At 44.6% G+C, this 27,478-nt stretch overlaps 1 protein-coding gene across 3 annotated transcripts in view; it reads right to left on the minus strand.

Annotated features, from left to right (window-relative positions):
* The window catches only part of crppa (CDP-L-ribitol pyrophosphorylase A), a 41,165-nt gene that overhangs the window by 5,281 nt on the left and 8,406 nt on the right, over positions 1-27,478 (minus strand). For 2 of the 3 annotated variants that reach the window (XM_068323990.1, XM_068323989.1), the window contains exons 4-9: positions 26,550-26,654; positions 25,585-25,630; positions 24,514-24,611; positions 19,968-20,042; positions 19,710-19,802; positions 14,548-14,673 (exon numbers count right to left, since the gene is read on the minus strand). In XM_068323990.1, coding sequence (XP_068180091.1) covers positions 14,548-14,673; positions 19,710-19,802; positions 19,968-20,042; positions 24,514-24,611; positions 25,585-25,630; positions 26,550-26,654 — 543 coding nt within the window. The remainder of the gene's footprint in view (positions 1-14,547; positions 14,674-19,709; positions 19,803-19,967; positions 20,043-24,513; positions 24,612-25,584; positions 25,631-26,549; positions 26,655-27,478) is intronic. The other variant, XM_068323991.1, reaches the window with a different exon arrangement.

Here is a 27,478-nt window from a genome sequence, read left to right on the forward strand (position 1 = left end):
TTTTTTTATTTTCACAGCTCCATCCAAGAAATTGTTTATTAAGATCCAGCACAACGAACGAAACGATGAAAGCCATCAGACTGGAGAAGTAGCTGCACCGCAGCAATAACAGGTTACAATGCTAACATGCTAACAAACTACAGTGCAACAGCTGGAACTCTGTCTTACCTTAAATGAAGAATGAAGCACCAAAAAAATACTTCTTGGCATCAACGAGAGAATTAAACCCAATATTGACCGTTTGTATGAAAGTCTGCATAAAGTCAGACGATATTCAGGCTTGCAACTGAAGCTAACTACTTTATTTTTATGATGATGGTAATTTGGACTCATAGTATGTGTTAAATAACACCACGTTGTTCAGTCGTATGCTACCAAACCACAGGTGCCATTAACACAAGGGACGAGAACCAAGTCCCAATCAACGACCCAACGACCCAACATGAAGTTAGAGACTAGACTTTTCAAGTTGCTAAAAAGTCCTGTAAGATATCTGGAACACTGTCTTCCAGGTCTGTAACCAATTTTAAATGTTAACTTTTAAAAAAAGACAGACATCCCTTGGAGCGAAATAAAGATAAGCTTTATTGATCCCCGGAGGGAGTTTGTGGGGTCAGATCAGCAGAGGTAAGCGTGAAGGTTCAAACTGTACCGAAATAAAAGCCAAAAGAAGAAAACAGCATAAAGGTCTGGATTATATTTACAATCGTTTGCACTTTTGCCTGTTGCGATAAACTGTAGGAATCATAAGCCGTTAAGGCTCACAGGTGGGAGGACAAGTGTGAGTACATTGGCTACCGGCGTGGAGGATTTGGCCGAGGGTGGATAATTTAAAATAACATACAAAGGCTTCTCACATGGCGTTAAATGTCCAAACAGGGAATGACGTACAAAATTCTAAAATTTATTCCGCGGACTGACAGAAGAGCCGTGATTTGTGGTGGAGAACATCTTATTTAACGCACCTTGAAGTTTTGCCTTACAAAGTGTGAGCAGTTCAACACGTTCTGAGTAAAATAAACCACTTTCTCAACTCGGCTGCCCAACTTCACGCGCCAGCTCCTCGGGAATGTGACGAGGTGTGAGGGAGATGAGCGTGGAATCGGGCCTGACTCCGCTTAATGGGAGCAAGAGACCCGGGATCCAGAACTCCCAGAGCACTCCTCCCTAATCAGAACCAGCGGATGGGGAGTCAGATGACATGGATTTTCCACTCCGACCAGTCAACAGGAGGGGGGGGGCGGAGGAACCGGAGTACAACTCGGCGACTCCAGCTTATAGATTAAAGTAAAAGTGATGGAATCAAAATACGATAGCTTTGGACGGTGCTGCAGAGACATTCTGAAGTCTTTTCTTAATACGACTTTAGATTAAACATTGGCTCGACCTTTGACGAATCAAAGGGAAAGACGAGGAAAGAACATGGAGTCTTTCTTGGTTTACTTCAGCATACCCGAGTCACTCCTCCTACCGCTTGACGACTAGCGCGAGGTGACCAGGAGTTCGACGATTTCACGTGGGTTGATCGCTTCTGATTGTTTACACCAGCAGCTTTCTTTCCACCGGTATCTCCGAGCGATCAAATCACGACATGTGTGCGGCAGAGCTAAAAGGCTAACAGGAAGGTGAATGTCATCATTGGCTCATTACTACCGAAGTGCGTCGGTGAGGATGGGGAGAAAACGCAACCATCACAGGAGCTCCGAGAGTCTGGAAGAAGACAGCTCCATCCGTTAAACCGCAACTAATGACTCTATTATAGCGCTCTGTTTTCTGACATGTGGAACAAAAAACACAAACGTTTGCACATGAGAGAATAAAAAGCAAAAGGATAGTCGGGATCACCAAGGGGGATCAAAGTTTTAAGCCTGTCTAAGCTCTTGTGCTGAATTATTTCCATTCCAGATACGCTGCCTTTGAAATGTTAATCACGCTTCATATAACGGCGCTATTGAATCGAGAAGCCGCTCGCGCTGCGGAATACAAACACGACTGGAGCCCCCCGCCGACTCGCGGTCCAACCTGCCAATCACGTGTTGATGTGGTGCAGAGAGAAGCACGACTGAAGGGTAGAATTACCGACAAACGCCATGGTTTTACATGAATTTGCGTATCCCAAAGCTGACATTTTGATTGACGGCCTCTGGTGACCCTCGTTGGGTGCGATGGGGTTGGCGGCTCCTCCTTCCGGCGAGAACCGATTGTATTGTTTGATGGGGGTATTTGTGTTTAACTGTTCGTGTTATAGAGTTAAACTCTGCATGTTCTGGAGCCAAAGTCTTCATTTTGCCTTATTTAAAAAGTGTTTCTTCTCTTTACGAGATCCACTTCACTATTAATAGACATGAACGAGCCTCACTTTCCACTTCATAATGATTAACAGCCATAAATCCTCACTTAAGGGATTTGCCAGTCAAAAGAATCCACATTTATTCGCGTTAGCCGCGGGGGCTATCGGCGGTAACGTTGGGCGTATTAAATGCGAACGCGACACATTAACTTGTCGCTACACGTATTTTTCCACCGACAGACGAGCTTCTGCTACGTCGATTAGCGACACGTCCAATCCCTCGGTGGATAGCGAGGCATTTATTTGCTCCTGACAGACTTCGCATTAAAACAGAGGCCATTAGTGAAAAATATAGGAGCCGGTACTGAGGGGAAAATACCCCTGGATAGGAGTCATGGGTGGATGGAGGAGTTTAAGGGACTTTACGGTTTTTGAGCCTCGACTGCAGACCAGTAGACGAGTCGTGTTACCCAATGACTTCTCTGTTTTAATATGTAAACAACGCGATGTACGATTGTTTTCCTGGGCAGCGGCTAAAAGCAGCAGAATGCTCCCAATCACTCCCATGTGTATGAATGCATAAACACATGCAGGCAGTCTTGTTCTTCCAAAAAACTGCAACCACAAGTTTATGGAATGGAACTTCAATCATTAGCTTCTATTTTTTGCTTACCGTTTAAAGGGAGGACTCTGACAAGCCGTGAGGCGACAGGTCTTTGAAACACAGAGAGGAAGGTGGTGGGGGTTGGGCCGGGGGGGTGGCGGAGGGCATCAACAGACCACACAATAAGCAATCTTCAAACCCTCCGCTCTTAAATGCCACGCTTGCAATCAACCTTCCCATCAGAGGAGCGGCGGCGGTGGCGCTGTTGCCACACAAGAAGCTTTGAAGCTGCAAAGGTTTCAGGCAATTAGGACCCTGAACGGTGACAATTTGTTCGCCTCTGTCATTTTCCCAGCCCTGAGGACGGCCACTGCTGCAGAGGCTTCCACTTCTGTTGCCTTCATGCAATGCCAAGAGAGTCCGCGTCCTAATTGGAAAAGGGCTTATGGGAAAGTTTGGCACGGAGCCTGAGCTAAGAGAGCTGGAAAGAGCTGTTAAAGTCACACTAGCTACCATAACCGAGAGTCTTTATGGCCTTTTTTTACAGCTGGATTTTTGCTGCGGCGCTAACGGCCAAAGCATCCACAGGAGGTTGGTATCACTGCCCCCCGTTTAGGCGTCCTAGCATTCCCCACTTTGAGTCTTGAAAGACTCAACCCCCACCGATGAGCTGCGCTCAGATTTGTCTTTAAGAGTCTTTTCTCAGGAAGTCTCTCCCCGAATGACCTGCGTGTTGAATCCCAGCGGTACAATTCCACTACAGAGCACCGGATCAGGTTTCCAGCCTCCTGACAGCTCATCCCTGAGTGGGTATTGTGGTCCTGCTGCCCTCAATCAGGACAGGCACTAGCCTGGGGCTACAATTCCATGACAGAGGGGCAACAGGTCCAGTTACTGGAAGTCTGATAGGAGCCCTAGATCTGACACCACTCTGGTCCTTAAGAGACTGATGCGACAAACAAAATTCACTATTAGAGGTAAAAGTAAAACTTTAATGTCCCTTGTGGAGCTTAAAGCTTGGTAAAATCAAGATTGTTTTTTCCTCTATGAAAAACCCTCCGGCATACAGGGTGTTTTATGGCTGGAAATATTAAAAATGTGTCAAGCATCACCTTAAAATGACATTTGGTGTTGTTTGACTTTGAGTTTGTGCAGGTTCAGCTTCCATCTTGTAGTTTGTGGGGTTTTTCATGCTGTCAGATGAATTTAAGTCAAAAAAAAAAAAAGAGAGAGAAGGTAAAATGAAAAGAAAAACTGCAAACAACAAAGGAGAAAGAAGAAAGTAAATCTTCTAAACTGTGGGATAAAATTTTGGGCTCGTTCGTTTCGCAGAACTCTTCAAATTATGAGCAGCAGCTTAAGTTCAGAGTTTTTTGACAACCTCGTCATCTTAGAGATTATCAGGCTTTTAAATCAGAAGAGAAACAGGAGAATAAAAGACCAGATGGAGGCCAGGAAATACTGACGACCCCAAGAGTGGGAAAATTATGATGCTAGAGTATAATCTCTGTTATGTGTCCTACAGCAGTGGTTCCCAACTCCCAGGTCATGGACCGGTACAGGTCTGTAGGTGAGTCGTTACCTGTCCATGGATCTGTTGGTCTGTGGGTCAGTCGTTCCGTGGGTCATTGGGACGGGTCCCTGGGTCAGTTGGTCAGTCGATACCAGGTCACACAGAAAGAATCCAGGACTTCCATTATTTCTGGTTTTGAACACTTTTGTTTTAAATGAGTGGATTCTCTCCCCCTACCCTAGCCAATTCCATTACCCCGGAGGGTCGTGATTCCAATCTTTACATTGATCCTTCAATGGTCCATTACTTTCAGGATAATCTCCATCAGCTTAATAATAGCAGAAAGAGCGATCCCTTCTATCCTGGACGATCCTCGTCTTTTTTTCCGCATTGCTGCAGGTGAAAGATGACAAGAAAAAGACTGGTTTTGGTTCTGCTGGCCCTGCATTTAGGATCGATGAGATTTCTCAGCCAGGCCTGACAGTAATCACTGACCTCCCATAGACAAAACCCAACAGTTCTTCCTAATCACTAACAGAGTTCTGGACAGAGACGGACTGAGAAGAAGTCATGCTGCTCCTGGAGGCCTCCGTCTCATCCATCACCTCTCAAATGGACAGGAGGTCAGGGATTGGCTGAGCCGACCTGAGTGACGGGAAAGAGGAATAACCGGCGCTTCTGTCAGGTCTAATATTTACTGCTGCTCTTTGGATCTAAACAATAGTCGTATTTTACATCGTATTCTGAAAGGTTGGGCTCGTATGCAAAAAAACAAAAGCTTGGCTCCGAGATGAAAGTCAGAGAGTTGAAACTGACATAGATTATTACAGATGATAAGCCTCCAAGAATGTTTAACTGAGTTATTCAGTGTTGTGGTGTCTGTGTGTTGGATACCTGTGTCGTTCCCACTTTGCTCTGGTTGTTATGAAAGGGAGCGTAGTCCGTCTCCCAAAACGACTTTTGTCTGGCTGAGACTTCACTCAGACTTCCCAGCCGCAGAGAAAGCAGACTTTTGTGCTGATATCTGCCTTTCAGACCCTGCTGGGAGGACAATTGTTGCCACACAACGTTTCCACGGTACATTGCCAAAGCTCTTTCAACGTGGGTTTCCAAAATATCCTGTCTAGGGGCGTCCGTTGGGCAAACACAACAACTAATGTACGAATTCTTCTAGTGTGTACTCTCTTCAGTAAACCTTGCTGAGAATGGAGCACAGGGTGGTGGGTTGTTGGGTTGGTGGGGGTGTTTAGTTCCACTGGATCCCCTCGGTGTGAACTCTCCCCAACAAGGTCTGGTGAGAAACGACTTTGTTTGACTTCGACTCACCGAAAGACGTGCCTCACAACAGCGAGGAGAACAATGGATCTTTAGTGGCTGAGGTATGAAAGCATGAAGGCATGTCTGGGATTTATGAAGTGGGACATACCAAACCCCCTCATGCAGGGGAAGGGTCCACACTCCCACTACGGATGCCTCGTTTGCTTATCGCGTTGGATCGCTTCCACCAACCCGGGGAGGGGCAGGCAAATCCAGTCGACGTCCCGGGCCGTCGCAGTTCAGCAACAGATGCAGGAATATTTCACCGAACAAGACATTTATTACGAGCTGCTTTTCAGCAGCGCACATCCATACTGAGGTTTTAGCGCCCCTTCCATCCTTAATGAGGGGAGATCGCTATCGCAGCAGGGCTCAAGCCAAACATACAAATATAGGGTGAAACCAATGCTGCTGTCAAAATATCAGTCAAGGCAGACTAAACATCAGACTGTCGTGGGAACTGATGGATGTAGCATGAAGACCAGAAGCTAACGCTACAACAAGCCGTTCCAGAAACATAAGTAAGATTCATTTGAAGACATTAATTTAAGGCTATATAAACTCCCAAACGAGGCTCTTTATCTGCGCAAGAAAATTGATTTCAGTGCTGGGAAATGTGACGACTCCATTGGGGGGTAACCACCGGATTAGTCTGTTTCAAGACTGGTTAGTTTCCCAATATTTTGTGAGAAGTGAGACCAAAAAAAAAAACACAACGTTTTGATTTATTGTTGAGCATAAAGGAGCTTCAGCGTCTTTATAGCCATGTCATCTGTTGGCTCCACAGCTAAGCTGTGAATTACAGCAGCTGTGATCCCATCAGTGTGTGATTTTATCAGGCAGATCTTGATGTATCGGCGTGGAAAAAGCTGATGAAATTGGCAAAATTAAATTTAAAAAAGCAGCTCCCCTTTTCGCTTTTTGTGGGATTACAGATATATACTTGATGGATTCTCATGAAACCCTACGGGAGGGTTTGGCATGTGGAAGGGAAGAACCCATTAAATTTTGGAGAGGTGCAGATTCTTTTCACTTCCTTGAACACTGAAAGTATTTTTTTCCTCAACAATATAACAACTTGATGGATTTTGATAAAACATTTAGCCTTAACAATCGGAATTCAGAAAGGGCAAGAGTTTGTACTCTCAAAGCAAAATTCACCATCGGGAACATTTGTTTAAGTGATTGATGAGTTCTGTGTTCAACGGGGATGAAGATGAAGAACAAGAAGACGACTAGAACGTCCATGGGAACCATGTGTTCTCATGGTTTTCGCTTCTTCTACCCTCTTCTCGATCCACGCTCGCTGCTGTGATGTTTATTCGCTCAAAACCGCTCGATGGGAAGGTGCCAAACGTTTATAAAGGTCACTTCGCATTCAATGGACGGTTGAATGGAAACACATGTCACCGATGTTCACCACACATGGAAACAGATAACACGCACCGGCGGCCCACACGCATCAAGCTGCAGGTGTTACGTGGATAATGATGGAGTCCAGCGCTGAAGGCTCTGGAAACAGTTTAACCTGCTGGATCGGAGAGCAACGCTTTGGATCCAGCAGCTCCACCACATGGTCACCCTGTTTGTTTTTACTTCTGGCAGACAAAAACTTCTTTTTAACTCTACAGATGTCAATCAAGTTGTCAGTGGGGAGGGCTGGGCGGAGCATGTCAGTGAAAATCAGGCTTCTAATTGTGGAATTTATCATCTTGACAACTGATCCAGTTGAGGAACAAAGAATGGAGAAACAGAGGAAGATGGAGTAGTTGCGGCAGCATCTTATGTCACCCATGAGCAAACACGGTGTCACTCTGAGCAAACCATCATGGGATGAAGAACAGAAAGAAAACACTGTTAAATGTCCGGAGTGTTGGAGAAAGTCCAACGCTCTGGAGATTGATCGGTACAAAACGCTGGCAGGGAATGAGTTAAAGATTTCCAGAAGTCTTGCCGGTGTGGCCAAGTCACCCGAACAGCCAATCACCATGACGATCATCTTCTGGCGTCGATCCCGATTTTTATAACTTCACTGTATCTAATAATTCAAGTGTTTAACCTTGGCAGAGGTTCTTGCGCTGCGATTGGTTTCCACGCCTCCGGAGTGGAGGAGCAGACAAATGCGACAGCTTTAGCTCAAGCGTTAGCAGCATTTTGCGGTGTTTTTTTGGTATGAATACAGCATGTGCTGTTCCGCAGCTATATTAACCACACCCAGTCAGACAAGAATGTGTATCAGAAGTCCCAGCAAATAAAAGCAAATGCTGTGCAAGAAGGTGAGTGCCAGAAAGCGGTCTTTGATGAGGCCTGTTAAATGAGAGCATAGTCTCCTGGGGGGGAAAATCCAAGCAGGACTACTGTGGGTGGTCAGAAACCGCTCAGAACCAAGTGGCAAAACAAACACACATGCATGTTCTGAGTGATTCAGTGTTTACTAACTAATTACGAAGGGATGACTCGCATTAGTCTTCTTTACCAATACACTGTTTGTTTGCAACACTAATTCACCCTCGGAATGTCGTATCCCAGTTGACGGGTAAACACCGCTTTGGTTTGTCTAATTTCTTCAGCCAAAGTCGAGCGGTCAAGTTTCGCACATACCGACACACATCTGGAGAAGTCTTGGCATTGAAGATGGAGCCTGATTCGCTGCACATGTTGTGGCAGCACGAGTCGCTCTCCCAACGCAATACAAATACATCACTGAGGTGCGGAGTGATCCACGCGCTTCTGTCTTTATGGGGATGTCAGGATTCCACCGTGGTGGCCAAGTACTCTCACCCACATTTCCAGAGGGACCTTCGATAATCTTTGAAGATATATTTGTCAAAGTGCTTAGGCAAACTGCGGGGAAGGGGAAGTCGATCAAAAGGAACACTCGGCAGAACACACACAAGAATCAAAAGACGGCTTTAGGAAATGCCTTTCCATCATTTTTTTCTTTCTGCGACACTTTGAATAACTCATCTGATTCGTTCCTGGTAGGAATGACTTCACTAATCACACCGGCTCCTCATTTTGGGGTGAAGCTGGTCTCCCAGGGATCATTAATATTTCGTCACTCGTCACAGATAACACGACACCAGTCGCTCATTCATCGGAGAACAGACGTCAGATTTACTCAGAGAAAGGTCGGGAGTGTGCTGAGACATTGACCCCGCCAATGTGTGAACACACGGGTGACCCGGCGGGTGACACTTGTGTAGGGTTTCACCCGGGGCCGGACGGGACGGGCTGTGAAAACCAAGATCTCTGGAGAAACTGCTTTCCCTTGGCGCATCATTTAAAACAATTCTCCAGCAGTGTGCTATTCATTTTAGGGGGATAAAAATCAGACCAGATTTCAGTTATGGAACTTTGCAGCAAAAACTTGACTGTTTATGACTTTATAAATATTCATTGACTTTGACTCTTTTTAGCCAACGTTAGTTCGAGCTCCAGGGATAACGATGTCAGGTTGTTCCACTGCTTCGGTTCCAACTCAAACATCTCAACAACTATTCTAGGGATCGCTGTAAAACATTGTAAAGACATTCATGGTCCCCAAAGGATGAATTATACTGACTGTAGGTGATCCAAATACTTCATCTGCACCACCTTATCACCATTTTCACTTATACAGTAAAGTATCTCCGATTCAAGAAAGTTTTGGCACGGACACTGATGGTTAATAGTCTTGGAGATGAAATGTCTTTGGGCCCAGAATAAACTTCCTCTTTGGTAAACACTTAACTTTAACTTGGACCTGACAGGAACTAGCATGGCTTTAGAGTACTAGGCTGGTATAAACAGATAATTACACTCTTGAATCCAGGATTCCTTGGTTTGGATTGTGACGCCCGGACAGGAATCAGTGTCAGGCGAATCCGTTGAACTGATTCTGTCAGAACTTTTCCGCACCACGTTCCCACCGCTTTCCTTTCATGCGGCGCCGCGCTACCCATCAAACCCATTCTTGCATTCAGCACTAGACAACTATCGCATGTAGCCTGAGAAAGTTGCGAGTGTCCTGAAACCACGGCGACGACACTTCCCTGATCCGCCTTGACCCCGACCAGGGTACAACTCCACAAGTGTCACAGCAAGAGCCTCGCTGGCGCGTATATGATTTCACCTGTCTGCCTTTCAGAGCCAGATCTGAACAGGTAGAGGAGAATAGACCTATAGAGTCCTCTCCTTTTCTTCCTACCCTCCACTCCCTCCTCTCCATTCTCTCCCTCTCTTTTCTTCCCTACCAGCTAATCTCTTCTCAGGTTTAGGATTCCCAGTACGGGCTCTTTGAGGAGGAGGAAATATGGGGTTGGGTAAACATCAGGGCTCTCACTGCAGGGATTACAACACCCATATATCACCGTGACAACTCCCTTTTCAGTGGATGACAAGTCGCCAGGACCCTGTGCTAGGAGGGATCCAATGACACTTCCTATCGCCGCCGCAGACACTGATAGCGCATACCGTCATCGTTTTCAAAACACCATGTCAGTTTACGGGGATCCGATGTCCGCAGATTCTCAGCCAAAGTCTTTAGATCGGCTTGAGGTTTTCACACATTATCGCACCTGATGTTTGGCTTGTGGGCATCTTCCTCAGAGGGGTAACAACACAAACAGAAAATGACTCGGGCAAAGCGCTTTGATCACACGTCCTTTCAGAGAGGCCGCCGCTCATTGTTCTCGACTCCGTTTCACTCTCTCCTCTTGATAAAGCAAAGTGGCGTGCATGGCGACACGCCGCCCAGCGCACCGAGGCCTGGCGGTTGGGTGTTACACTCCGGAGAACGTGAAACCGTAGTCATGCCTCATTTGAGAAAATCCACTTTTGATCCAAGCAGACATGACGAAAGGTCGATGAGCCGGATCGTTTTTCCCCAACCACTTTCAGACGAACTCCATTCCATGTGCTCATGCATTTTAATGGTCAAAGGTTAAAATCTAATTAGCCAAATGGCTCAGGTGGGCGCGTCCAATAATTCCTCTGAGTGCTTCATAATGAGAGGTGAGGGACGGCAAATGTTCTCCACAGTTGTTCTTCTCATTGGTGCGTCAGAGCTCAAAATGAAATTTGTGCTGAAGAATGAGCGCAATCATTTTGGGAGTAGCGAGAGTTTATGTTGGATTATATAAAACCTTGAGGAAGTCTTTGGAAAACAGACAAAAGTATTGACGTCACACCTCGAGCTGTCACGATCCTGAAATGTTACTGATCGTCTTCTTCTGCACATTTTATCCCAGCATTATAGTCTAATCACAGTTCAATGTAAAAATGAGGAGGAGCCGCCCTGTTTAATCACCTCTTAGCTCAGGCTCAGGTTGATGGGAAACGGAACAATGGAAAACCAAAAAAAGGGTCATGCCTTGGTTTACAATAAAAACGACCAACGAAGGAAAGTACGTCAAATCCTATTCAGACTTTAAGATATTAAGAAAAAGGAAATATTTTAACATATGTTCTATTTTAAATTATTTGTCCAGTTTACAGGATTGATAATATGCCCAGTCGCGTGCGACTCCTGTTTTGATATTCAACTATTGAATGTTGGCAGCGTGTCGGCGGATTGGTTCTGTCCCAGTGAGTTTAGCGTTGAGGTCACTTTGACTGGGTTTTCTGTACTTCCTGCATCGTGCCTGTGCAGAATGAGGAAGCTGGAAACAAATGCAGCCTGACAGAATGAGGGTCGACTCGAGGTCTGATGAACTGCTGACCTGATCTGTCAACTTTTATGGAGCACAAACTCTCATAAACTCTCCCCAAAAGTCAGACTCTTAAAAATGGTGTTGATGTGGACTGGTGAGAGGTTCCCCCCCGAGTTTTATTTCATTTCCGTGTCAGAGCACAAAGGAAATTTGAGTGACGCGCTGACAAACTGGTCTTAACGAATGTCCACTAATACATAGGAGATGCTGACTGATTGATGTGAAAACCTGATAACACCTCTGACCGGGTAAGACAGACCTCTAAAGGTGAGTGGTAGTACCTAGAACCGACAGATTCTTCAAGTCCTGCGAGTTGTGAGGTGTGGACCCCCAATGGATCGGACTTGTTTGTCCAAAAACTGCCCAACTGGCTTGAGATCGAAGGACTTCAGAGGCCAGGTCAACACTTCTGACTGATCCTGTTCCTCAAATCACTGGCTTTCTGACTGGTCTACACTGGCCAGAGTTCTAACACCTTTATATCCGAACCACCGCTATATTTTTTGGCAATTTTGGCAACGGTAGACCTTCTGAGAGATTGCCCAGCGACGGTTAGCCTCTAGTCCTCAAATTCATCAATGAGCCAGTTCACCAGTTGTCCTTTCTTACTCTGTACCACCTCTTTTCCTTTCTGTCCTTTCGGCTTTTCCCTTCAGGGGTCGCCACAACAAATCAGTTGCCTCCATCTAACCCTGTCTTCTGCATCCTCTTCTCTCACACCAACTACTTGTTACCTGATTTATACCAAAACCCACAGGTGTCATTTATTAGTTCCTCCCTTTACCCTTCAGTAACAATAACGCAACTGACAGTCTTTTTTTCATATATAGCACAGATTAAACGCATCTATCCAAGAAAATGTCCACAACTTGTGCTTGATGTCTGTTTCGAGATACTAATAACACAAATATGCCTACGCTCTGACACAAAATGTGTCTGCAGACGTCTCACCAAATATGTGTCAGGTCATCTTCTAAGAGTTAGCTTAATGATAATTAAAAGCTAACAATGATTTACACATTCTGTGCTCTCCTATCCCACTTTCTCACAGCGATAGGCGTTTTATCATGTTGAGACAAACATGATAAATCCAGTCCCTCCCTATCTTCTCTCTATCCTCTGAGGAGATGAAGCAGGATGACTAATTAACAGCATTTGTCTCAATAATTCAGGGGAAAACCACGATGTCCAGCATCCCTGCGCTGAATAAACTCACATGTGGACTGGGGCGTCACACGCCTCCCTATCAAGAACACAAAGCATCTCATTTTAATTAGCCGGCGCGGTGAGGTCCAAGCACGACTCGTCATGCCAGATAACTAACTGCAGAAGACCGGGCCTCCTCCCCCAGCTAATCCTTCACATTTTTGCAGGAGTGAATAAACCAGACTTTCTGAAACGCCGCCTCGCCAGAGGCACCCAGGCTTTTATAAATGATTTGTGATGCGTCTGCCAAGAAGCCTCATTTATCACATCGCTGCAGTCAGTCAGAACGTAAATGATGATGGATGTCATATTTAAAGCCAACGACTCCATGAATATTCAACATCTGCCTCGGGCTTGGCCGGTACATCTGGTCCAAAAGTTGTGATTTGACTTGACGGCTTTGGTAGCGTGATACCTGACATTTCTCACTATGCTGGATGAATCATTCCACTTCGTATAATCCTGTAATTATTAAGCAGTCCGTTATGGATTTCAGGTCAACCGCATGCGCTCTGGTGGCGCGGTGGGCCTTGCCTCGGATTCCCACGACCCAGCTTAACCGTGAACGATGCTTTGACTTAAACCTTCTGCGCATCCCCAAGATTGTGCCAAAAAATCCAGAAAATCATCAGGTTATGCAAAAATAGTTATTCATCAGTCTGTCACTTTAAACTTATGATTATAATATTATACAGTCACAATCAAAGAATATAAACCGCTATGTTTGATGAAGCCAAAACCGCTCCGTAAGTGACAGACATGGACAAATGTGAAGACCAGAGCTAACTCGGCTAGCGGCCCCAACTTCAGAGTAGACCCCGGACGGGGACAGCAAGAGGTTTTCAAGTGAGATTATTCAAATATATAGGTGGGGAGATGGGGTTTATAATAACCGTTAACCTGCACAAACATGTATTGATCAGGTCACATGTCACTGATGAAGAAAAAACATGCGAATCCCTGGTGTTGTAAAACCAAAGTGCCTTAGATACCAAACAGAAAAATAGATTTTGTATTCTTGTGCTATCCTTTTACATTCTGAGTCAGCAAACACTTTTTTAACCACAAGATTCCACCACACTTTGTGTGTTTTTGTGATTGTACGCTGGCGCATACAGAGAGGACAAGTTTTCTTTAATATCCAGAGCGGCGGTTTGTTCTGAGTCGGTTGTTGATCCACCTTTGGCGGAGACCAACCTTCAGAGCAGCGTCTGCCTTTTTGAACTCAAATCTCCTCCATGCAAGCGGATCCAACAACATTGATCACATTGGTGAGTCTGAACTGAAACGCACTCTAAAGGCAACTGTTTCAGACGTTTTTTTACAAGAACTGCATTTTGAGTTGTTCTTTGCAGAGTGTGTCTGTGTGTGTTACCTTTTCTTTTCTTTTTTTTTTTGCAAATTAATTTCTTATGCCCTGCAGGTAATGTTGGAGTGACGTGAAAATAAAAAGATAAAATTACTTGGCAATTTGTCTGCCTGATTGACAGGCATTCAGCAGCTAGCGCACTCGCGCCATGAAGCCAACGTGAGCAGCCAGTAGAGGCCCCATATGTCACTGCGTAAAAGTCATTTGCAAACACAAACTTGATAACAGCAACTAATAGTGACTTTTGAACTTCTGAGCCACGTTAAAGCCAAACTAAACACACATGTTAGGAGGTAAAAGTTGACATGCTACCCTCTCAATAACTCTATTCCCTGTTGCACATGAAAGGATGTTTGTCCAGGGCTGCACAGACTCACACGTAACGATCTGATAAAAGACAGCGAGCTCGCCTGAAGCACAAAAACCTGACAAGACACTGGAACGACACACTTGAAAGACTTTTCCCGACTGTGTTGTATTTGGCATCTCGTACATGTGAGCTCTTCAGCAGAAAAAACAACAGAAACACATGAAGACATTGTGCTAAGAGCCTACCTTGGCCCGGCAGAGCTGAATGCCGTAGAAGAGAATGTTTCGGAGCTTGGCTGCGGAGGCCAGGTCCATGATTGCTGCTGGCTCGACCGCTCTGACGGACGGCTCGTCTGAAGCCCTCAGGTGCACCTATCAAAACAAAAGGTCGGCATGCTAAATCAGAAAAACCCCGCCAATAGCGAGGATCTCGGAACAAAGCAGCGATTGTACCTCCAATCTGGAGAAATTACCGCTCATTGTTTAAACATGTCGCAACGTCATGGGTCTGTTTGTGTAAGAAAGTGTTTGGAGAAGACTTGAGCTCCGTAGAGTTACCACAGGTTGGTTGATAGTCCTGTCCAGGTTGATGGTTAGTGCCTCTGGGGTTATTTTCTACAGGAAGGGCAGAATTCTCCTGATCTCAGCTCAGGTCTTAACATTTTTTCATTGCACTTGTTTGGTTTTATACTCTTAAACATCTGTCATGTCAATCTTAAATTAGTCTGCCTCAAAAATGTTGGGAAGGATTGTCGCTATGGTAACTTGTAGTCCGCAGAACTTAATGCAAAGTGGTTGAACTGTTGAACGGTAAAACATCTTGACATTTAATCTTGAACTGCCATAAGTGTTTCTTATGGTGTTTGTGGAACAAAAACAACAGCTAGCGTAGTCAATCAGAACTTTATGAGCGCTAACGACGCTGGACAGGGCGGTAAAAACAACCGGGGCTTAACGCTTGGCTCAAGGCGACGGCGTCCCGTTTCCACAGCTGGCTTGAAACGGCTGACCATCAGCCGGTCCGCCGTTCTGCCCCTCAGGCCAGGGACTACCCTTTCAAACTCAATCACCCCTCCGCTGATCACTGCCATGTGATCGGATCTGCGCTGGATTACAAGGTGTGAAAACAAGATAGGGAAAGGCTTTGGTGCTGAAGCGAGCCTGATCATTCACAGGCTTGACGCTCTCCAGCAGCATGTGTCTGTTGCTACATATGTCTCTGAGTCTCAACTTCCGAAGTTGGACACATTCTAACATGACCGTGAAATCGGATTGGACAGGGGCAGAAAATTAATGTCTGACAGATCCTTTAGGGTAATCAGGGATCAAGGACAGAGGTAATTTATTTGACAATGACATACACAACAAGACGACTGCTCAGACTCCCTTTGAACATATGCACAGTAAAAGTTATAATGCAGTGGAATAAAACGAAAATCAAATACAGCAAGACCTTCGAGAAACTTTTACTGTTACCTTTCTTTATTGTGAGAAAGTAGGGAAAGTAGACATTGGATACCTTTGCCCCTTAAACTTACCAGCTGGTTCATTTAGAAGCAGTGATTCCCACAAAACATCCCTGATAACTGGAAATCAATCTCTGACTCTGCTGCGGTTGGATTCTGGTCCGATCTGCTTTCACATAGTCGTTTTGTGAACATGAACTCACATCGGGTCCTGCTGCGGCGCCTCAGTGGGGTTCAGGTCTGGACTTTGAATTTATTCCTCTGGAGCCAGAGGTGGACTTCCTCTTCACCTCATAGACGGATGACCCCATGTACTCCCTCAGAACTTTCCCCCAGAATTTGAAAATCATGTTTGCCTAAATGATGGCAAGCCTTCCTGGGCCTGAAGCAGCATTCCTACGACATTATGCCGCCACTTCAATGCTTGATTGAAGGTATAGTGTTCTTTTTGTTGGGTTCAGGACCTCCAGTCTTCCAAACCAGCTTAATATCCAACCCGTTGGTGCATAGACTTTTCTTCCAAAGTTCTGATAGTCTTCAAATTTGCTTTGTGGCAAAGTTCAGACAAGCTAATGTTCCTCTGGGTAAGCCGAAGCACCTCATCACTCTCCCATGGACGTCCAGCACTTTCCGAACAATGGCGCCATGGACATTGGCCTTATTGAGGACGAGAGCAGTCTTCAGTACATTGGATGTTTTCTTTGGATCCTTTGTGACTTCCCACATCGACCTTTATTGTGCACTTGAAATGAGTTTTGGAAGGTTGGCTACTTCTGGAAAGGTTGACAATTGTTCTGAGTCTTTTCCATTTGAAGATAATGTGTTTCACGGTGGATCTGTCGAGCTTTAGGAATGCGTTAGAAACTGTTCCCAGTCTGACATGTTTAAAACACCTTCTTCCTCATCTCTTCTGGAATTTCTCAGTTTTTGCGACTGTTGAGACCGACTAGCCAACATGGCACTTTTGAAAATGTTCTATTTAGGACATGATGCCTCATTTTCATCTGCTTTATCAAATCAATGATAAATCTGGTTAAAAATAAAAATAATCTGGTTAAATCTGGTTTTAAAATCCAGACAATAGAAATCAGGACAGGGTCCAATTTTTTTTTCCAATCCATTGGTGTTATTTAACTTATTATGAATTAAATTGCCTTTATTGCAATTCAAATTAACAAATTGTCTAGTTTTATAATAGTTTAATAGTTTTATGTCTTGTAGTTTATATTAACCTAAATGAATTACGTGGAATAGAAAAGAACTCAAACAGTAGAACAGACGAGTGAAACGGAATGGAGAAAACAGCAACAGAGAAAAACCAGAACATAAATCAAAAGCTAGAGGCAGAATCAGAATAAAAGAGGAACAGCAGAAATAGAAAGAGGAAATAATAGAGCAGGAAATTAAAAGAAGAAAACAGAACGGAGGAAAATATAAGCATGTTGACTGTGGGAGTTGTGGGAACTGTAATGGTTTTGTTCTGGTGTGGATGGGAGTCGATCCCTCTAAACCACAGCCTCAGACTGTATGTTTACGTGTGTGTGTGTGTGTGTGTGTGTGTGTGTGTGTGTGTGTGTGTGTGTGTGTGTGTGTGTGTGTGTGTGTGTGTGTGTGTGTGTGTGTGTGTGTGTGTGTGTGTGTGTGTGTTTACATGTGCAGATGTTAATGTTACGGCTAGGATTGGCCAAGAAGTAGTTAGGTTTTTGGGTAAACCCTGGAGAAATTAATTCAAGTCACTTAAACATGCTCTGAAGTGATGGAAACGTGTGTGTGTGTGTGTGTGTGTGTGTGTGTGTGTGTGTGTGTGTGTGTGTGTGTGTGTGTGTGTGTGTGTGTGTGTGTGTGTGTGTGTGTGTGTGTGTGTGTGTGTGTGTGTGTGTGTGTGTGTGTGTGTGTGTGACATCTGCAGTGATGGATACTCCATGGGTTTATTTCTTTCACATTACCTGGAGTTGTTCTGGCGCTCGCTCTGTGTTTCAGGTAAATTTTCCACATTAAAACGTGTAAACAGTTCCTTTTTGAAAAACACTAAAACGTTTCTCGGAGCAGATCTGATCGATTTGTTTTCATTTTTTCCTTTCGGGTCGGTGGTGGACGGGGAGGACGGACGGGGGTGTTTAAAGAGTAAGCGAGGCCTGAGTCGGAGCGCTCCCCTGGGAGGCGTCGGGTTTCCAAACACCCACCGGGCTCGTGGAGGTACCCGGGTGGACTTCAGGTGACGCTTTCACAAGGAAAAAAAAAAGAGAAAGGATTTGGCTCTCCTTGAAGAACACGTATCTCAGTAACAGAATCCGTCCTGTACCAGATGTCTGTTTTCGGAAATATGCAAAGAAAAGTTCATTCAGAGTGTGGGAAACGATACCAGACGCGTTTTCTACGACAAATAGGAAATGTACCACAATCTTTTCACAGAACTGTCCTGGTCTTTACTCTAGCAATAACTTCTCCAGGTGCATTCGCAACAAGCATGTTGCTGTGAACGGTGTTAAACCCAATATTGATATACTTAAGTGCATCAGTATTTTTTTACCCTTTCGTTTCCTACAAGTGTTTTCGGCAAGAAAGTGTCCTGTGGCACCTCGAGTCGCTCTGTCCAAAAATATGGACAGAGCGACGACTTGTATCTCAAAGAACTCGTATCTCAAGGTGTTACTGTACATGAATGAAAATCCTGTCAAACCTCTACGAACCTCTCCTTTGATATAAGAGCAAAATCACGCATCAGGACACCACCACTAGTTGGTGGAGGGATACACTCAAGCTAATCACTGACGAGTTCCGAGATCACCTGTGAAAAACGAAATTCCGCAATATAGGAAAGAACTATTTATTTTATTATTTACGGTAATTTAAATATTTATGAACCCTCCCCATACTGACATTAAACCACCTTTTACCTGTGTTATTGAGGGCGGCAGCGGCTCAGTGGTAGACTGGGCGTCGTACCGAGGGACCCTTGAGCAAGGCGCCGTCCCCCTTACAATTGGGGCGCACCACGAAGTCGCTGCCCATCACTCTACCTCCCCTGTACTAATTTGCCTGCTCGCAGGCCCCAAGTGGAGTGTTGTGTTTGTTTCAGGGGCCTGTACACAATATGTACATGCATGTCTAACATATATATATGTATATATACACCGTATGGTCTGAGTGAAAAGATAATTTCCCCGTTGGGGACAATGAAGTGGAGTTTCTCTCTATTACCTTTTCCCACACCGTTAGACTGTTTAAAGCACTTCTGTATTAAAGAAAATCGTTTATTTTGACACAACTTTGGGAGTTTAGGCTAAAAATTTCCGGCTGACTTTCGCTGTGGTCTCTACCTACTGACATCTACGCAGTCAGTCTTCATTTCTGCTTGAAAAAAAAAAACAACTTCAGACGCAAACAGCCGAGTCAGGGGGAGCGATGGAAACATGAGTCCGGGGAGTTTAGAACAGATTTGGACATGTTGAAGCGCAGCCAGTCCGTCTACCGCTGTGGTCCAGACTGAAACATCTCAACAACTCCTGGATGGATGGCCATGAAATTCTGCACAGGCGTTCATAATAGTCGGATGATGTAACCTGCAGACTTTGATCCCCTGACTTCTCATCCGCAGCCACCATATGGTTCACGTCTGCGGTTCGGAGCGCAACAAACAACCTCTGGATGGAATGCCGTGACATTTGGTAGAGATATTCTTGTTTTCCGATACCTTAATTTTTCTTCTCGCACATCATTACATCGTGATGCTTTAAAGCGAGCGACGAAACAGCTTCAGCTGCGGTATATTTAATCCTCTATAATGAACACGAGGCTTGCGAGGTGTCTGAACTGATTCTACCCCGCGCGAAATAAAAACGATTGCATTGGTGTCATTGGGAACACGTTAGCATGCTAACATTTAGCACAATCCTGGTCTGTATGGTCGTTTCTGTAGCTGCAGGACGGATGTAATCTTACCCAGATCACTACCAGAGGGTGGAGATACGTCTGATTTACTGCCTCCAAATTGCTCAGCAATGTCTCCACTTCAGACAGGCGGGAACCGTCGACCTGTAGACCCAGGATATCAAACACCAGATATGAACTTTAAAGCAAAGTTAACATTTTTCTATCTGAAGAGGGGCAAGAATAAAGTTGTAAATCTCCGCTCTAGACGCTCTTTTGGCCAGAACGCTCTTAAAGGCATCTTAAGTTGTACCTAAAACGGGAACTTACAGAAACTTGGATGATGTTCCAGTTTCGCAGACACCTGGTGTTTTCTCCCATCAGATCTGGGACAACGTCCAGCTCCTGTAAAGACGGACGTTAAATATTCGATTCCTGTCGTTATTTCACCCTGGCTGATAACGGTTAAGGCGAGCGCGGCGGTGCCAGGGTCGTAACGCGTCGCACTCGCAGCTCCTGATTGACTGCAGCATTCAAAAGGTCAAGAGCCATCTGGTTTGTGTTTCAGCCACTTTTTCAATCATTTCGTTTGTGAGCGCAGACCACCTGTTTTTTCTTTTTTTTTTACAATTTTAATGATTAGAGAAAAGCATTAAAAAAAAAGAAATATGCATCTAAGTGGCTTATTCTATCAGTTGTAATCAGAGGCTTAGTAAAACAAATGGAAGATTTTTTTTATTTTTTTTTAAATAAGAAAGCTTTTCAAGACTCTGAACGGGTCGGAAAATTCTGTCTTATTCAAAAGCCGGGGACAGCGATCAGACCCAAGCCAACTTAAATTTCATTATGCTTCAAATTAAGTCAAAAATTTACTTCGGCCAAGAGCCGTAAAAGCTTTTCTGCTCACAGAACCGGGACATTTAGTCCCCGATCTTTCCATCGACTGTCGACCCTGGCGTACAAACGACACTCCGGGTCCACGAGGTCCGATTTAAATCGGTCTTTGTTGTTGTGCCCCTAATTACAGCCTGGTACTACAATTTCACACACGCAGGAAATAAACACAGATATAAACATCCAGAGTCTGAGTTTGGCATCGAGGTACAGTTGTTCTATGCGGTGAAATAACAGAAAGTAATTGGAAATGTGAAATGGATATGGGAAACACATGTCAGAGGGTTAATTGGTCTTGAAAGATAACTGCCCGTGGCTACATGAGGAAAATCATTTCAGTCTGAAATGTAGATTTGCAGGGTTTAAAAAATTTGACATGATCTAAACCAGGTTGGGCATGAAATCCTGGAGTAAGAATGTTTATTTAAATTTAGACGTGGCCTGGATAGCCAAGAAACCACAGAGGCTCCGCTACCAAACCGCTCCGAGGACGCAAGAAAAACAAGGTTCAGGGCTCGGCAGTCGACGAGAGACCCAACGAAAGTCGGTTTGAAGGTGTTTAAAAAGACCAGAGCATAGTCTGGACACATCCAATTTAAACAAGACAGTGTTCAAATTGAAGAATTACCCTGATGTAGCAATTCTGGTATTTTGCGTCATCGGATTACCTCATTTCTGGAGCAGGATTAAGTCACTTAACGAAGAAACAGTCGTTTTTAAATAAAACATTGATTTTTAACGCGATAAATTCGATACAGAGAGGTTTCGTTAGTCTGGTGTGACCGGTAGCTTCTGCTGGCTACTGTTTTGCTAATGCTAACTAGCGTCAGATAGTAGCTGGGTGATCAAACACAATTTAAGTCGATCGCAGCTAATCAGTGCAGCTCTGCTCTGTTCTGATTGGCTGGCTTTATTTGGTTGGTTTATATCGCGACTCAAAGCGTTGGAGAAACTACAGTTTCGACCCGGTTGAATGAAACTGGACGAGTTCAGAAAGGCGTTAACATGGCGACTGGTCCAACGGTTGTCGGGACGTTTCAGTTTAAAACCACAAATGTCGACATTCTGGCGACGCAGCAGGAAAGTTCAGAAGATCCCAACGTCCACACAAATCAGGGACAAACTGTGTGTTTAAACGATCGTGTCTAACATCATTAATCAATGTTTGAGCCTTTGCTGGTGTCAAGATCTGACGTGACTCTGTTCTAATATAGAAGTAATGACAGCAGATTTACCACATTTGAAAGTCAGGGTTTCAAAAGCATTCAGGAGGTAAACTTTGGTAAATTGCAAGCACAAACTCAAGTCATTCCTCGTCATCATCAAGATGAAGGTGGGGAGGAACCACTGAGCGACTGAGACGAAGCTCCTGATAGGTTCAGGTTATCGTTAGAACCATCAGACAGCCCATAAGTCTGAGGACTTGCTTTGATCCGCGACGCAGGAGGATTTTATCATCATTGCGATTGCGATTAGGCTTTTGCTCTAAGTTACTAAAGCTGCTTCATCAGAATTTCGTTGTTTATTAAATGATTGAATATGAAGTTTTAGCATCACGAACCTCAGCACCTTGAAGACCAGAACAGATGGGCTTTTGGTGTAAAAATACAGGACTAACTGTAAAATGAGCAATAATCATTCCAAACTAATAGGACAAGATTTATCTGCATAAATCATCATATTTATGCCATAAAACATCTGGACTCCTGGTAAAATAATGTCCAGTATCATAAAACTTCCTCTTAAGCGTCTCGGTGTGTCAATGAGAGAATGTCGTCTGTTTCATGGACCGTCCTCTAAGGTGTGGTGAATAAAAAGAACAAAATAAAACAATCCAACTAGCATAAAAACTGTTTCAAATCATCTTACAGCATGTTGTGTTCTCTTCCTCACAAGCGCTGCCAAATCGTCCACCAGCACACAAACACACTAACTAGGCCTTCAGCCAGGCTTTGGTGACCCTGTCGCTCTCATCCCACAATCAGATTCATGGGATGACACCGGGATAAGGGTCATTCCTCATTTTCCACTTCTTGCACTGGCCTTCCATCTCCCGGTCCTTTCTCCTTCTCTTCCAAACTCCCCGTAAAGGATGTGTCTGGTTTGGAACACGCCAATCGGAGAAACCCTACCCTACACCTGAGCACAGACAGGGCTGGTTCCAATCAGTCGATCCAGGGAGGGCGACACTGACCCCAATCCATCTCTGAGCCCCGTCCAGCACAGGAGAAAAAGATCCACCCATCTGACACGGGTTGATGAAGGACTTGGAGAAACTTGAAAGGAAGATCAACCGTCTGATTTGCATTGGAAAGATGAAATTCAGGATGCTCCGCCAAACCTTTCCGATGTCAACGGCTACGATCAAAGAAAACAAATACCTTGGCGTGACCCAGGAAAACATACTTCTATACATGCAGACATGTGTGGTCCACTTGTCAGCAAGTGTCTGGTCTGGATGAGAGCATGAAATAGAGGCACTTAACAGGAGTCTAGATGAACCGATGCTCACTGGTTGAAGCTAAAATCATTGTCAGATCAGTTAGCCATGGAGCTAGCAAGGAAATTTTGACACGTTTAACTAAAAACCATAAAGTTTTCTTGGAAGCAGGTGGCAGACTTAGAAACTGCATCTGCCTGGAGAAAAACTTTGGATCTCAGAAAGTTACCAGTCAGCGAGACCTGGCTTCCCGGTAGAGACAGCGACCAGACGCTGCTCTGACAAAGACGATGACTCAAGGGACTCGACGGGAAAGGGAAGGAAAGAAAAGGCAGAGAGAGAGTTGGGCAACAGCAGGGGGAAAAAAGCAGAGGGTAGAATTTGTTTTCCCCCCTAGATGCATTGGCTTGCCCCGCCCTGCCTGGCCTTGATTTCCTCTCACCGTGTCGCCTTGTGGTCTGTCTTCGTCACGCAGCTTTTATTAAGTGGAATTCCAAATTTTGGAATTTTGATTCTGTTTCACAACAGTGAGTGAGTCATTCTTGTAAATGACGTCGTCCGAAGGGATTAAAACCAACACCGATTGGCGTCACACCAGCCAAGCGCACCTACAGCTCGACAAACATCGCCAAAAGTTGGCCAAATGAGACGAGAGAGGTCCCATTGTCATCAGTGCCTTCACATTAGGATATCATACGAGAAACAACTTCTCAGTTTCTCTGCAGACCATGTGTGGCTTTCAGATGGGAGGGGATGAGATGGCGGAGACTACCCACAACATAATCAATCACGAATGGCCTTGTGCTCTTGGACGGATTAAAACATTAATACAAAAGCGAATGAAATGGCTCGCAAAAATATACGACTGTTGTCTTGGATGGCCTGGGTGGCCCACCCAAGTAAAGTCTATGTGTGGGAAACACATGATGTGTTTGTAGGAGGCGGGAGGGGGGCACAGCTCCAAAAACACGAAATTAAAAGGTGGAAGGCATGTTTAACACGGTGGTGTGGTGCCGCAAATAAATGGATGTAAGGGAAACCCTGATGTTAGCTCATTTCTTTAAGTTATAAAGCAAACTTCTGACCATATCCTCTAAATGGCATCGGAGGAGGATTTAAACTGTTGTGGAAACTGGGAGCTTGTCAAAACTAACTGAGTGAAGTTGGTAGGAAGATGAGGAGGAGGCAAGAACCGATCTCTAAGCACTCAATTCATCAAGCCAAAGCCCCACAGAACAGGAAATATGACATCTGCTCTCCTGCAGGCAGGGGAGTGAGAGGTGGAAGACCAGGATGGAGGGAATAAATGAGGAGGAGGAAAGTTGAAGAGAGTGGATGTCCCAGACAGGTTCCATTAGAGGTCTGACCACAGATGGCAAGTCTCACCACCAGGCCACACAAGGAGAGCTCACGTAGGGTTTGTGTGGGGGGGTTATGGTTGGATGTGGAGATAGAAGAAAGTGAAACCAGACACATGGAGATCTTCAGCATGGCTGTCATCAATTCGGTCGACACAATTCGCTGTGATTGTCGCGGTCTTACCGTGCCGAGGGCTCCGAGGGCTTTCCGGAGGGCTTCGGCCAGCGCCACGGCTTCTCCGGATGGAGCGGGGATGAGGCAGGCCGACCAGGACAGGGTCTCTGGAACAGAGAGACTGGTTGAAGACTCCTCGTGAGGAGGTGTGCATGAGCGCAACCTGGCAGAAGTATGCGTTAGAAACTTCGTCTTGTGCCAAGGGCAGAGGCTCATGTGCATATCTCTGCCAAGGCAGCGCAATTTCCTCCGTTATATCACCGCACTTAAAAGCAACAACCACCAGTATAGGTTGTTCTTCAAAGGTTCTGCATAAAGGTGAGTCTAGCCAACGTCGTCAACTTTTACGTCTTGGAAACGTAAAAACCGATGACTCCTATAAACAGCTGGGGAAGTCAAGTCAGACGAAAGGAGGGAAGTTGGTCAATTCGAGCAAACACTTCCTGTGACATCAGCAGCGGTGGGTGGCTACCGACGAAGACTATGAAGAACTATGACATCATCGTGTTAAGTTACACCTTGTGTTGACATTGGTGTGATTGGGGAACCTCGTTTAAAAGACTATAATCACTTCATAAAATGTCCACACAAACATGACTTTCCAACCAGACGCAGAAACACACAGACACACACACACACACACACACACACACACACACACATACACACACACACAAACTGAAACACCAGTCGGTTTCTTGTACTGACAGATGTGAAACATTTCTCCACGTCCTCCACACAATGAATTCATTCACGTCGGTCGCTCTGGGAATAATCACTGTGCACCTTATGTCATCATCAAACAGCTAGCTGTTGGTCCAGGTGCAGGCGGGGTGAAGCGCAGGGCTGTTGGGTTCTAGGCCTCTCATTGTGTCTCTTTTGTCCTGACTTGCTCTAAGTTGTGTTTGTAGCCTGTTTACATCCATCCTGTCCCAACGAAGCTCCCCAGGAGTGCAGTCAGAGGACTTTTGGGTTTATTCTATTGAAGTCTGACTGATCTTTAGCTTTTCTGTTTGAGTATGACATCAGACAACTCCGCGGCACACAGTCCAGACAGGAAGTTATCTAGAGAGATCTCACCTTTGACAATAGACTCTGCAGCCGCCAAGTCTCGTTTGTAGGTTACCTGGAGGACAGGACATGTTGGGTTTAAAGGATCAGTTCACCTGAACCAGAACAAATCTAAACATCAGATATGTATAGAAGTGTCGGTCAGTTGATTACCTCAAAAGTCCCCTAAAGCACCAAAACACGACATTAGTCTTACCTGGACCAGGGTGATGGTTGGCCTGGATCTCAAACTGTCGCAAAATTATTTTAATGAAGTCTTAATTCTGCTTCAGATGTCATTTCTAAACTTTTTTGATCATTGTGTCCCAGTTTTGAAGATTTCAGTTGATTTAAAGTTGGGTATTTTAGTCTTAGTGTAGAGAAAGCTATAACTCAGTCAGACACTTCTTCCTATTCTTAGACATCAAGTTATTTATTAGATTTCAATCACCCTCACTGAGGTAGATCAAGACATATTTATGTGAAAATTGCATATGAATTGCAGCCCTTTGTTGTTAAATCCATCTCTGGACTCTGCAGAGTCCAGTGAAGGATTCAAACAGGGAGAAAGAGAAAAGCCAAACTCACGAGTAGTTGTCAAACAACTTATGGCACAGGTTCATATCTCTGTAAATATCACAAGTAAGAATGTAAAAGACAAACTGAACTGTCCAGAGGGACTGGCATCATTTCTGGACAGAAAGTGTTCTTTAATTGAGGTGGAGACATAAAACTCAAAAAACCTTCTTCATGGCAAGATAAGATAAATTCTATTTAGAAAAAATGCGCGATTTAGAAACACAGATTGAGGATCGGATCACAGATTAATATTCAAACTTATTTCTACTTATCCTGGTTGTCAAATTCAATATTTTAGTGCTTCGTCTTTTTCCAGGAATCCTCTTTGTTTGTGCCCATATGATAGCCGGTATACGGCTAAGCTAGCCAATATGCCACCAAATCCAGAACCCCAACCAGACCCCTGGTGAGCTCACCTTCCACAGTGTTGGCGGCCCCTGGATGAGCTTGGCGTTGGTGCTACAGTACTGCAGAGCCAGATGGAGACACTCGGTGCCAAAGTCAAAGTCTGACTCGCTGCACTGCAGAAGAAACACCAGGAGAGAGACTACTCAGTACTTCGAGCTGAATGTCCTGATCCACATGCACAAATACTGATAGCAAGGACCACTAAACACACATTGATAGACCAAATAATCAAGAGTCTTTCTAGTTAGAAATATTTAAGTCTGGATGAGACAGATTGTGACGTGTCCTGAACAAAGTTTGATTTCTGAGTGAAGATGCTGTAACACAATAGAGGGTTCATCTACCAGAGACCATGCATCTGCTCAATACATTTTTATGTCACTCAAGATTAAGGTGTGAAAGAATTTTGTCCTTTGGTTTTAGTGAAATATCAACATGATATCAGGAGATCATGATCATGGACACATATAATTTTAGTTTTATGCACATATAACCTGGTTCTGTCCATGTATAACAGAGTTCTGTGCATACATATAACCTGATTCTGAACCTTTAACAGGTAACAACTCACATAAACAACACCTTCACTCTATAGAAACAGTCTAGCTACACTGGAGAGCCATAGATGGCTTCATAAACTGCAGGTTCTGTGGTGTCCGGTGTCCTGTTGGTCCAGCAGATAATTCTGATTTCTTGGGTTCACGTCATCATTATTGATTGATGAATTGTTTCTACTTCTTTGCTTATTTGAAGATATAGTCTTTAGATCAAATTAGGTGAAGAAAACCATCAAATTTTGGAACTACCTGAGGCAGAACTTTGTTTTGGTTGTATTAGTAAAGTCGGGGCTGAGTTAGCTCCACGTCGCTTTGTTTTGGTCTCAAACAACTCCCTAAGAAAAATAATTGGCTCTTTAGATGCTGGATGCTTCAATCTG

The sequence above is a fragment of the Antennarius striatus genome, chromosome 9 (assembly GCF_040054535.1).
Source record: "Antennarius striatus isolate MH-2024 chromosome 9, ASM4005453v1, whole genome shotgun sequence".
Taxonomy (NCBI): domain Eukaryota; kingdom Metazoa; phylum Chordata; class Actinopteri; order Lophiiformes; family Antennariidae; genus Antennarius; species Antennarius striatus.